This window comes from Pagrus major, chromosome 11, assembly GCF_040436345.1.
Source record: "Pagrus major chromosome 11, Pma_NU_1.0".
In the NCBI taxonomy this organism is placed as follows: Eukaryota; Metazoa; Chordata; class Actinopteri; order Spariformes; family Sparidae; genus Pagrus; species Pagrus major.
This window is the reverse complement of record NC_133225.1, coordinates 2,472,560-2,486,091: the sequence shown is the minus strand read 5'-3', so window position 1 is coordinate 2,486,091 and position 13,532 is coordinate 2,472,560. Positions and strand designations below refer to the sequence as shown.

Here is a 13,532-nt window from a genome sequence, read left to right as displayed (position 1 = left end):
AGGCAAACAAGTAAATCACAAAATAATAGTTTTCTTTCAATATGACTTTCAATAAATACATAAAACACCCAGAAATACTATTTTTAAATGTTTCTGTTCAGTGGCATTAAATCCACTGACGTGTGAAGTCACACCGGCATGAAATGGTCCGTGTGCTGAATGTTAGCATGTCCACAGTTCAGTGGAGGTTAATGGCTGTTTGCTGAAGGCAGTGGTGTTTCTGTAAAAGTTGTCCATTGTTTTATGACGATCCCCCAGAAAATATCCCTCTTTTTCACTTCCAAACCTGACTAATGCCGGCAGGTGTGAAGAGTGGAGGCTGATCTCGCAGCACGTTAATGAACAAGGAGTTGGACTGGCTGGAATGACTGGTTGTCCACACAATGTGATAGTGAGGACCGAAAGTTCAGGATCACAGTCAGAGATATATTAGTTTTATACCATCAGACCAGCAGGTGGAGCTCTGACACCAGACATCTCTCAGGAAACCCTCCACCCGCCCGAGGTCAGACCGATCACTCAGTCACAGCACAAATGAAAAAAAGAGGCTCATAAAAAGTTAATGTAATATTCATCTGCCCTGCTGCAGGTGTTGGACATCCACAATGAGTGTGTGAGTTACACACTGCTCATGGCTGGAGGGGTAAACAGCAGAGCGGCCAAGCCATAAAAAAACCGGAGAGATGTCAAAACACGCCGCCGTGACGAGGGCGGAGGCTGACGGCCTAACCTGGAGGACCTGGCTGCCCCTCTGCCCGGCAACAGGGGCCTGTTGAGGGGGATGATAAAAGGCCTGTATCTACAGCGTATAAATCAGTTACTATGGGGATGTGGATACGGAGGGTGGGGGCCGATTTCACGCTCCATCTTCTGACCAGCTGCTGGGAGTCTGCCGGCGGTGGTGGTGTTGGGGTCACGGCGATGGGCCTCGTCAGGACGGAGCATTTGATGGATAAACTGGGCTCTGATGGATGACACCACCTCTCACACGTATCCCGTCTGTCTGTGCTGCCGGCCGGCCCGTCGTGCTCGCCCTAACTTCTAAAATACGAGCTGTTTGCTTTGCCCCTGCAAGCGCCTATAATGACGTGTTGTTTTTAGCCAAATCACTTCCAGCGATCAGTTACACAGCTTGCACCATATCCCCACTCCACCTCCACCTCCTCCTTCCACCTCCTCCTCCCACCTCCTCCTCCTCCTCCTCCTCCACCTCTCTGTTTTGCCTTTGCCCCCCCTCCACATCCCCCCACCACCACCATCTCCTCTCCCTCCTCCCCGGGCAGAAATATGTCTTTTTCCTCTCCGCACGCTACGGCTGTCAAGGGGGATTTGAGAGCCAGGCTAAAGGAGGCTGGAGGAACACTGGAGCTCTGACTCACACCATCCGCCTGCCTGCCTGGATAGTTAGACCTCAGCCTGGACTTCCAGGATCTCTACAGGACCTGTATGAGTCCTGATGTTCAGTCTCTGTCCTGACTCACAAGTTTGGGACAGCTTTGATGTTATACGAGTGCTTGCTGGGTTTTCAGGGGCGAGAGAGTTCTCTCTCCATCATCAGTTCTTCTTACTAACTTTGGTTTGCTGTAAGCAGAGCTGAAACTATGATATTTTCAGACTGCTTTCAGATTTGCGTGATCACATGAACTTGCAAATCCATCTTGCCAGGCTTCAAACTACGCGCTCGAGGCCGAACATGCGGGCATTGAACCGATCAGCGTCCTCTGAGGAACTCCTGGCAGCTTCAGGCGAGAGAAGAGACTGTCTGTTAGCTCATTACGGACAGTGATAGACAGGTGGTTCATCCAATCAGATGCCAAGTATATTTTGAAGGTGCCTGCCCTTTTCCAAACTGTTTCTAGCTCCGCCTTTCCAGATCGCTCTGTGTAACAAACCATCTGATGTGTTTTGTCTATAAAATGTCAGAAAAGGGCAGATTATGATATTTATCATCACTGTTTTACCTCTTTACACCTCTTAAAAATATTCAGATAAAAGACACAATAAAGATTTTAAAAAAAACTATTTTATCTAACTTCAGAAGATTTCTTTTGCTTTTCTATCCTGTTTATCATCCTGTAACCAGTCAGTTATCTTACAGCCCTTTCAGTACCCTGAGAGGGAACCTTTGGATTCATCAACAAATCATCAGATGTCTGATTGATTTATAGTTAATTCAGCTTTCACTTCAAACTTAAAAACCAAAAAGGTGTTGATACTAGACAACAACATCTACAGAATTAAACATAATTTGGAAATAACTGCTAATAAACTTGTATTGTTTATGATGCATCAGGATCAGAATAATATGATGTACTAATAAGAGCCTGACAGGCAGTCTGGGCAGACAAGTTGTTTATCCATTTTGGATGTGAGTCAAACTGAAGCTAGCACCCCCAAAGGACTGATTTATGATCATATTTAAATATTTTCACTTTTCCCACAAGTTGTGTCAATCTTTGTGACAGATATTAACATTTCAATATAATTAATGATGAGTGAAAATGAACATTTCTGCATCGCAATTTTAATTTTCATTGAAAATTATATTAAAATCCTGATGATGTGTCATTTGTTGAGGTCTTTACCAAACAAACGTGTTTTCTTACATCTGATCTGTAGGTCAGGACGTCTCTGCAGCTCTACAGTATTTCACTGTGATGCTGTTCGTCACACGTTGTAGCTTCTGTGATTTGCACTCAGCCATATTTTGATAATATTTCCATTTATTGTGCAGCCCTGAAGCAATTACTAAAGGTCATAAAACGTGCATATATCTTTTTAGAAGTGCTGAAGAAATGGATCAAAAAACAAAAATGTAAACACTGGAAACTTAAATAAGGCTGACAGAGCCCTCGACACAAGCAGGACTTGATTTAAAACCTCTGTAGCCGAGGACTTTTAATAACTGATCCCGCAGGATGATTGTTGCTTTCTTTCTCTCATGTTTTGAATATTTTTGAAGCTGTGGACCTCAGAAGCGACGCCTGACGCTGCTGCCGTTCAGCTGTGATATTTCTCATTATGAAACATGTAAATTAACCTGCCAGCTCATTCGCTTTGTGTGTATTGTGACACGCCGACAAAATGAGGCGATGGTGGTTGGGGGCCACTGAGACAAGGGGCCCAGTGTTCCCAGTTTGGCCCCAGAGGAGGCGGCGGGGACACGTCCCATCCCACTGAGGACATTCCTCGGCAGCGAACAGGAAAAGGAATCAGGCCTTTTTCCTCCTTCGGTGTGACCCTTCGCCTCCCTGCGTCCGTCTCTACAGGGCCTCACTTTCATCTCCTCCTGCTGTCACTGCTCAGGTTACAGCTCACCAACACGACAGCCTCAGCAAATTATTATTATTTTGGCACTGATTTTGAGTCGATGGGTCAAATGACCTGGAAGCTATTGAAAAAAACACTGCAGATTTTTCTTAAAAATATTCATGAACAATAGAAATTCTAAAGAAAAATCTGTATTTTTTATGAAAACATCAGCCATTGTTTTCAATAGCTTCCAGGTGATTTGACCCATCGACTCAAAATCAATACAGAAATGTTTTCCTGTACTGGTTGAATGAGACACACCTGCAGACTTTTCTTTAAAATATTCATGAACAATAGAAATTCCACTAAAATCCAATATAAACAGGTGTGTCTCATTCAACCTGTATAGATAGACATTTGCAGCATTTAATCTGCAAAGTAACTAGTAACTAAATTTATCAAATATAGTGGAGTAAAAAGTACAAAATGTAGCGGAATGGAAGTATGAAGTAGCAGAAAATGGAAGTACAAGTACAAATACCTTAAAATTGTACTAAAGTGCAGTACAAGAGTATACAGTTTGTACTGTATATTACATTACATCATTGGTTATTTAGTGCCGAGTATTTACACTTGGTATAAAAGCTCATTATGATATTCATATAAATAGTAGTGATTGTACAGTGTGACGTCCATTTTAAAAGGCCCCATTCACACCATGTTTCACACATAGTTTAAAATAAGCGCCGGAGCTGGCTTTGATTATTTTGTTAACCTGGATCACTCAGAGTACAGCGGCCAAATTAAAACAGTCTCACAGACGCCGATTCCCCCGGCGCTCTCAGTATATTTAAAAGGTATCAGTTACAAAGCTGAGAGAGAGCGAGCGAGGCGAGCGACAGAATGAGAAAAGAAAGAGAGAAAAAACAGACAATAAAGAAACGAGTGAAGGGGTTTCTCTTTCTGGCCGTCCTCTGGTCGGACCGACTGTGTCACAGTCGGCCTCTCAACAGCCGCCAAACTAAACATTCCTGCCTGCGAAGGGGGGAGGAAAAAAAATCCATCAACACGAGCTTTATCGCACGCAACGAGAAGTTTGATAACAAATAAGACAAATTACTCACAACAAACTCTCCGTTTCCTCAACTATTCATCATCAGCAGCGGATCGAATCAGCTGCCGCTCGATATTGGGACTAAAAACGGATTCAGGAGAAACTCGAGTGATAACAGGATTGATTTTTAATTCCTAGGCTGCAGTTTCATGTTTCGCTGTGGAATGTCAGCGGTGGATTGGGACTGAAGCAGTTGATATGTTGGAGAGAAACAAGAACATGGAGACGGAGAGACAGCCGGAGTGTTTGTTCTCAAAGCTGCAGTATTGCTATTGAGGGTGGAGCGATGCCTTCTGGGATTGGCGAGGCTTGTTGACTCAGGCCCGGCCTGGTTCAATAACACAGATCAGCGAATAGTGATTCAGAATAACAATGTGAGCGGGCAGCGCTGGCTGCTGGACGAGCCGGCTGAAGGTAAACACTCACAGTTTAGTGTTTCCTCTGTGACACAGCCAGTGTTTCTGGACGAGGACAACCTGCCCTGCTGACAGCCTCCATCACACACTCACATCCAACATCATGGTGCACACACACTGATTTTCTGTGTGTGTGGGTTGGGTCCGATAGCTGGCTCAGTTTTGTCTCCAGTATTAAGATTACTGAATACCACTACTCGCTTTGCTCAGGGTCAAATAAAGGTTTTATAAATCTGATCTGCTATGATCGTCACTTTCACCAAATCAAAAGCCAAACAGGAAACTCATCTGTTGTCTGGTTAATGTGCTCTGAGCAGAGACTGTGAGGTGCCTCAAACCTGCATTCTTTCTAAGCCTGTTTGACTTAGAAATGTTTGTTATGTAAGCTTATGAGAAAATGACCCGACTTCTCACTTCATTCATTATCTCAGTAAATTGTTTCCTAATGAGTTTATGGTCTTAAAAAGGTCCAATGTGCAGCATTAAGGGGGATCTGTTGGGAGAAATGGAAGATAATATTGATAATTATGTTTTCATTAGTGTTTAATCACCTGAAACTAAGAATCATTGTGTTTACTATGAGCCTTTTATATCTTTTATTAATAGTTTGATGCATTTGAGGGGAATTATGGATTATTTTTGATCATCAAAGTTAATTCTGAGATTTTTGTCACCTAAAATGTCTCGTCAGCTTCATTTTCATGATACTCGTGTTTTTCTGGTTAGTTTCATTTTGTTTTAAGCCAGTTTGTCACTAGCTAAAATTTGCATCCCAAGTAAGGATGCACATTGCTCGCGTCAGTCCAGCCCTCGGCCCTCCCCAGCTCCTCTCCGTCGTCCAGATATGATTCATTTCTGGCTCCAAAAAATGCCAAACTCAAAGCTTCAGTAGTCCACAAACCTATGAGTGACTTCACAGTGGCTACGTCCACTTGGTTTACACAGTCTGTCGCTCTAAGACAGCTCATGTGTGTCCTCAGCCAGAGAGTATTTAACAGAGAAAGAAGAACCCTTCACCAACATCACTCTACAATTGTGAGTAAACTCCTTCTCCGTCACACCACTTCAGTTCACTTGGCTGGGACTGGAAAGACAAAGGATCAATAGTTGCCCAATAGTTTTGTGTTCACACGGACGTGTTGGACCGCGAGGACTGACAGGTAACTCATTGTTTGGACGGTTTTGGTGACTGTCGTCCTGCATTATCAGCTCTACATGGACCCACGTGGGGAGATCACATTCCAGTAACAGCAGGTCCAGCAGCACTTCACTGAGCCTTATGTGCTCCATATGTCATCAATAATGATCAACAGCTGCTAAAATACACGACACACCGCCGTCTGAACTCAGTGTGATCGATCGAAGCTAAACCTCAACACGTATGATTTAAAATGATTCAGATTCTCTAACTGGATTTGAAACCCGGTTCAGGTGGACAGAGAGCTCCTTACCTGCTCATGAATCCGGTCTGTCCCAGCTCTACGTTCTGGAGGTCGGTGTAGAACTCAGGACTGAGGGCACCGTCAGCTGAGATGATCCCATCTGGATCAGACAATGCAGAGACTGGTTAATATACACGATCAAGTTACACAAACGTGATATTTTGTGTAAACAGACATCACTCTTCTTTACTAACTATTCCTTTAAAGCCGTCAGTACCAGCGCTGTAGAACAGGTCGGGTCTCTCCAGGATGTCTCCGGTCCCGATGAAGGATTCTCCGTCCTCCCCGAACAGGAAGGGCTCCCCTTCATCCATCTGACGGTTCTCCACCATCTCCAGCCACTGACCGTTGTACCAGCGGAACTTCTCAGTCTGGATCTTCTTACCCCACTCCTCGTCGTATTCCTGGAGACGTGGAGGGAGGAGAAGGTCGAGTGGGGGGAGACAGAAACAAAGACAATTAGTCCACAAAATGACCAGCAGGTAACAGAAACAAATCTGCTGTTGCCCTGTTTGGCTCTGCAGAGCGCTGTGCGTTGAGCTACTTGCTAACATGCTTATAATTCATTAGTCATTCATTCCACTCAACCTTTATTTATACTGAAGAGATCATTGAGGGGTGACCCTAAATTACGATGACACCGAGTCAATTACAAAACTAAACAGGAAAAATCAAAGACATATCCACAAGCTTCCTGGGGACGACGCTGGGAAAATGGTTATGGGTGATACTTCTGGTGCTCGGCATAGCCCATTAGGTATGATGGAGATTTGGAAAAAGATGGATACAAACACAGAAAGGCAATTACATAATGAAACACTTTCAGACTATGGAAGATAATGTGAGGGATGAATTATGGTGTTTAGAATATAAGAAGCCGTAAAACTAAGATGATTACAATTAAAATAATTAAATGACAATGCAACATGTTTGTCTGCTAATATTTGCTAATTAGCACTACAGCTGATGGGGAGTCGGATTAGGTGTGCCGGTAATCTGGACATTAACCAAACAGATTTTTCATCTAGCGCCATCATCAAGACAAAATTTCAGAGGATCACCAGGGAGATTACAGTTTAATCTGAGAAGAGCGTAAATGTCTGAACCAAGTTTCACCGCAATCCATCAAATAATTGTTGAGACATGACATTCAAGTGTCACAGAGGCACTAAATCAAAAATCAGCAGGATTCATTGACTGGGAATAATTTTAACTTAAGATTCTTGACAAATTAGTGCTTTCAAGTAAATCAGCTCATGTGTCCACCAAGTTTGAGCAGAATCATTATAATAAAATATGAGTCATCAACAAAGGGCATTGCACAACGAACAACAACCTGTAGATCTGTAGAATATGACACGACCACTCTGGTTTTCATTCAGGTCAAGTACACGCTACAGCGACAGTCAAAGGACCAGCAACGTTACTAGAAGTCATCTTCTGGCAATCGTGGCCGTCTGTACCGAAGGTCTATGAAATTAATGAAAAGTTGAAGGGTTATTTCAGTAAAACTAAAAAATATCCCCACAGATGTCCTGCTAGTATGACTGAAAATGAGATGAGGGGCAGAACTTCACATAAAAGATGAGTCTTTGTTTAAAGTAGCAGCAGTCTCATCAGACGCTTGCTGTCCGAGTCACTGCCCTCTACTGATCATTAGGGCTGCAACAACAATTACTTCATTACCAATAAATCATTTCAGATAAATCTATTAATAGTCTATAAATTATCAAAAAAATTGCAAAAAATGCTCATCACAATTTCCCAGAGCCTAAAGTGACGTTTTCATGTTGCTTCTTTTGTCCAATCAACAGGCCACGATCCAAAAACTCTTCATTTACTGTCAGAAATGACACGGAAAAGCAGCAAATCTTCACAGTGAAGAAGCTGGAACCAGACAATGTTTGACATCGATTAACTGATTATCAAACTAATCGTTGGAGCTCTAGTGATCCCTGTAATGATCCGTGTCAGCATGGAGTGAGAGCTTCCCGAGTGTGTGTGAGGAGGAGAAACTGAGAATGTGTGTGACTGGAAATCACTTCAGAGAGGAAGTGTGTGCACAGGTATGCGCGCGTGTGTGTGACTGTGTGTCGTCTCCATCCTCTTCACTGCAGCTAATAAAAACCTCCGTCCGGTCGGCCCGGCTGTTTACGTGCAGAGGACGACTGCAGAGTTCTGTTTTCTTTTCTCCGCGGGGGCTGAAGGGGGAGCGATAAAGGCCGCCTTTGAGACCACGACGCCCCGGCCTGAAAGATTAATCATTCAGATGCAAAGCAGAGCCCCGTGGGCACTGACAGCCACCCGAGGCCCCGGACTCAAACAGGCCCATTGACCGCCACAGAGGCCCCCGCTCAGCGCCGCAGTGACAGTGACACATTTGATCCAGTTCAGAGGCTGGAATCATGAGTCAGGTTGTGACCGAGCAGTAAGTTTCTCTAATGTGACTGATCGTTTATTAGCCACTGAGCTCACGACTCAATGAGCTCATCGCAGCAGCAGGAGTGAGGAAGTGCGACAGTTTTTTGGGAGCTGGAAAATACGGCCGGGCTAAGAATATCACTGTGATGTCGGCGCCTGTCCCACTTGGAGCATCTACAAAGCTCCTCGCGAGGCCACGTGTGTGTTTGTACACGAGCAGGGCCACGATGATCAAAGGCCAACGGCTCAGGACTGCACAGTTATGGCGTGTGCTGCCAAAAGGAGCCCGCACAGCCACGCAGTAATGAGTGTGTGTGTGTGTGTGTGTGTGTGTGTGTGTGTGTGTGTGTGTGTGTGTGTGTGTGTGTGTGTGTGTGTGTGTGTGTGTGCTCTGCTTTCTCTCTCACCTCTGCTGTCCAGCGGCTGACACACTCCAGAGCCCACCGGCTGCCTTTCATGTGGTTCACATCTTAATAGGTCTCACTGATAATTTCAATGAAACACTTCCTCTGGCCCGCTGCACCGCCTGGCTATAATCTACAGCTAATTACGCTGATCTGAGGTCTGGCAGCGATCACACACTGACTGGGAGCTGACCACACCTGTCAGTCACGAGGTGATTCAGGAATTCATCGGGTAGTTAATTGCCGATGTCAAATCTGACTCGAGCAGATCAGGAGGAGGAGAAAATGTTTGACTGAAAACCTGCTGGAGGTATTACTGTTTCTCAGACTTAGACCATATTTATCTCACATTTCATTTCACGACTCGCAGCAGTGTCTGAGGAGGATGAGGGCTTGCTGCTAAGTTTTCTGGACACCTCCGATATCCAAGGCTAGATTACCAACTTTGTTATTACCTGATATTAAAGGGACAGTCCTTGACTAAAGTACTATTCATCCATCTTGATGGTTTTGTTGTGAGTTGCAGAGTTTGGGTTATCGGCTGTGGAGATGTTGGTCATCTCTCCAATATGATAAAACCAGATGGCACTCGGCTTGTGGAGCTCAAAGTGCCAAAATATAAATTTGAAAAACTCTTTCCAGAAATCTTGACCTGGTTACTCAAGTTAGTCCACAGATCCTGTTGTGAGCAGGATCATGTAGGAACTATTTGCTTTCTGTATCACAACGCAGAAGGAAGCGTGTTTACATCCCACCCTGTCACGAGCATGAGCCTCTCGTCCATGAGTTGATGAACGTCTCCCTCTGCGTGGTGATACAGTTCGGAAAGTAGTTTGGTAGAAAGAAAATAGTTCCTGCATGAAACTGCTCACAACAAAGTCTGCGGATTATCTTGAGTAACCTCTACAGCCGATATCTCCAAAACTCACACCACAACAATCTACATGGACGAATATCACTATAGGCAAGAAGAAATATTTTGATTTTAGAGTGAACTGTCCCTTTAACAGCCTGTGTTGAAGCGTCAAAATCTTGTTTTAAAAACATCAATATTCCAGCATAAAAATAATGAACACGTCATTGCTGTTGACGAGACTTCCTTAAATTCTGCCATGAACAAAATCAGAGCCCATCGTCAAAAGAGAAGCCCAGTAGGCCAGGCCCAGGCCCAGTATGTTAATTCTGCTTCTATTTGCACATTAATAAGTGTTTTTCTTTTTGCAATTTCACCACAACTATTTTCTTGCAACCCTGGAGATTAGTTAAAAAAAATTAAAAAATCATGCTGAATTCTTATTCAAGTTGCAAGTGTAAAAGTGACGAGCAGCTGAATTGCTGAAATGTTGTTTATGAGGCGTCTGAATACTCACAGCGATGATGTCCAGCGTGTTGTTGCAGACTTTGCGGATCTCCGCGTTGTTATCGTGCATCAGGTCGATGAGGTACGCGGGGGCTTCTTAGATTAGGACTCAAGGATGGAAAACATTTGATAATCTCTGGGACATTTCAATGCTTAATCAATCATTTGTCCCTAATCAATCAATAGGGGAAATAAGTGGATGTGTGTTGGTACCGTGGGAAGGAAAAACTGCACTCACCGTTTCATTTCAATGCACAGAAGAGAGACACCTGCCATGAGGCTGAAGGAAACTACATTTCCTTCAATAAAATGAAAACTTTCTGCCTCGCCATCACACTGCAGGGCTTAAATCAGACTTCCCCGTCATATTCTCCACACAGAAAGAAAAACATCAATCAGAACATGCTGAGAGAAAGCATATTTGTAATTTGACACGAGTTGCCACCGACCACAACTATGTACAATTACAGGCAGCTCAGAATACTCAGAGGGTTAAAAAAAATAAAACTAATCGAGGGGTTAAAGAGGCTGCCATTGAGATGCAGATGGGAATAAACAGTGATGAGGGACACATACAGGGTGGTACTGGGAGTTACGAGAGGGACGTACACTAAAGACTGAACAGCGTTGGAGCAACTTGCTGTGGTGGAAGCTGCTCATTCATACTCTCTAAAGATGGGAGAGAAATGTCTTCATTACTTTAGAAATGAACAAAAGGATACGAGTGTCTTTGACGATGACGTCCCTGGTTGCTTTGTGAAAGACCATCTGGTAGAAGACGTAGACAATCTGACACACAAACTCATCGTCCTCTTGTTGAGCTGAGATGGAAACAAAATTAACAAGGATTCATTTTGGTTGTCCGGCACGCTGACCTTCAGAGTTGTGTCAAAATTAAATGAATGCACATCTTATTTTTCTAACTCAAAAGAGAAATATAGAAAAATGTCATGATGATCATCTGATTGTTCAGAGAATTTTACTTTCATTTTGTAAGAATCAGCAAGATTTAATCTCCAGAATCTTTTAAACTTTTATCTTAGACAGTTTTAAAGTTTCAGAGCTACAATTACTTCAGATAATCCAAGACTTTTACCAGGGTTTAGCTTTGAACTGTCCAATCTCTGGAGCACCTTACTCTCCTGAATTTATTTTGTTTTTCCTCCACTATTCTAACAGTCAACATTAAGCTACAACCATCGCCCGTCGGCCAAAAGGAAGAGAGAAAGAAGTTGTGTAGGAGCCAAAACTGGGCTACAACAGGTTTTAGCTTCCTGACCTGGAGTGTAGAAAATACTGTGGTACGGGATTTAAATTCTTACCATTGAGCAGCTCGATGAGAGCAGGAATGATGCCGGACTTGGCCAGCATGGCTGCACAAGAGTCATCCACGGACACGGTGCCAATCATGATCACCACCTCCAGAATGAGGTCATCCTCAGCAGAACCTGACATCAGGGAAAGTACCAGTTGAGTGGATGGCTGGCAAAGAAACCTCATTGATCCTGTAAAACATCTGGCCTCCGCTGAGCCAGGGAAAACATCCATATTGTGCGTCCATACAGAGCAGCTGGACTTCAGTGTCTTCATACCAACACTGTCTGGAAAACTCCACTTGGAAAAAATAAGGTTATAAAACGGCTCTTTTCCATTTGTGTCTGAAGACATCTATTTTGTTTTAAATAATCCCCAGAGGCCCCTTCAAAGATTATGAATGACTCATCAGCCCTTTCTGTTTGAGGATCAGGGTTTGAAGGAATCAGTTCTTCAGAGGTGTAGCGACGGACGAAAGACTGCTGGACGTTTCTGAGCATCGCTGGGATCTGTTTGTGTGATCAGTCAACTCTCACAAGTGAAACATCATCACCATGAGTATCAAATCTCTACATTTTTAGCACTGACTGAAATGTGGCTGTAAACAATAACTGAAAGCCAGGAAGGAATATCAGGTTAGATTCAACTAAAAATATTAGATTTAATTCATTATTTTGTCAATTTTAGACCAAATTTAGGCAGAGTTTATCGCCTTTCAACACCTTGTAGGAAACAGTACAGCTGGTGTTCATTCCCAGGTGAAATGACTCTGCAGCAGTCACAGGTGTTGATCTGTTCTGATGAGCAGTGACGGGCACATTTTTGACCCTGTTCCTGCTCGATGGTATGATGTACATTAAAGTTAAGGACGTTGGCGCTTAAATATTTTTTCCATCATTCTCTGTTCACGCAGAGCTCAAACATCGACTGAATTAAAAGATATAAAAAGTAATCACTGTAACATTGCCACCAGCCTCCACACCGCTTTGTTCCCTGTTTTTCCAGTGCCTTTGTGACGTTGAATGTGACAAATGAAAAAAACAAAACAACAACAACAACAACAGGTAGGCAAACTCTGCCGGCATTGGGAAAGGAGACAGTCGCCTATGTTTAGTGGGTTTGCCCACGTTTACTAAACCTCCACATTTCTGAAGATTTTGGTGTAAAATGTGTTTGATTGGCTGCCTTTAGACACAAACGCACATTTTTTTTTTAGAACTTTGGATTCTTTTGTTCCCCCAAAAATGAAAACTCAGTCATCATCTTCTCACCCGTCTGTCCATGGAAAGTCAGGGGAAGTTTCTGAGCCCACAAAGTATTTCTGGCATTTTTGTCGGGCGTAATCCAATTCTCCAGACGCCCCGAGATCCCAAATTGATTAAAAAAAGATGTTCTTTACACCCTCAATGCGAGGTCGTGATCTTGGACCCAGATGAGGAACTGCGCTAACGCTTTCAGCTCAGCAGCTACAGTGAAGATTTCAGCGCACAGGAGATTTCTTGTGCTTTGATAAAGACAATAAAGGAAACAGGGTGAGGAGGTCAGGGGCCATGACAGGTAAAGATAAGGCCCCGACCTTAATGAAGGTTCTCTGTCCTCATATCATCCACGACCTGAGACACTGCTGTGTGATTTAGGGAGAGTTTTAGAGGTTAAGACAGGTCATGGGAGAGACAACTTGGTCTCTGGTTTTAAAAGGGAGATGGATGAGATACTGTGGCAGGGTTATCCTGCAGGAGCATTACTGTCTGTTCAAGGCTTCAGTGGGTTTACAAGATATTTCAGAAACATTTTTTAGCATGTACCAAA

At 43.5% G+C, this 13,532-nt stretch overlaps 1 protein-coding gene across 1 annotated transcript in view; it reads right to left on the bottom strand.

The window, feature by feature from the left end:
* kifap3a (kinesin-associated protein 3a) overlaps positions 1 to 13,532 on the bottom strand; it is a 34,834-nt gene that overhangs the window by 1,606 nt on the left and 19,696 nt on the right. Inside the window, exons 15-19 of the mRNA XM_073476581.1 lie at positions 11,732 to 11,857; positions 11,132 to 11,230; positions 10,420 to 10,505; positions 6,442 to 6,628; positions 6,234 to 6,324 (exon numbers count right to left, since the gene is read on the bottom strand). Coding sequence (XP_073332682.1) covers positions 6,234 to 6,324; positions 6,442 to 6,628; positions 10,420 to 10,505; positions 11,132 to 11,230; positions 11,732 to 11,857 — 589 coding nt within the window. The remainder of the gene's footprint in view (positions 1 to 6,233; positions 6,325 to 6,441; positions 6,629 to 10,419; positions 10,506 to 11,131; positions 11,231 to 11,731; positions 11,858 to 13,532) is intronic.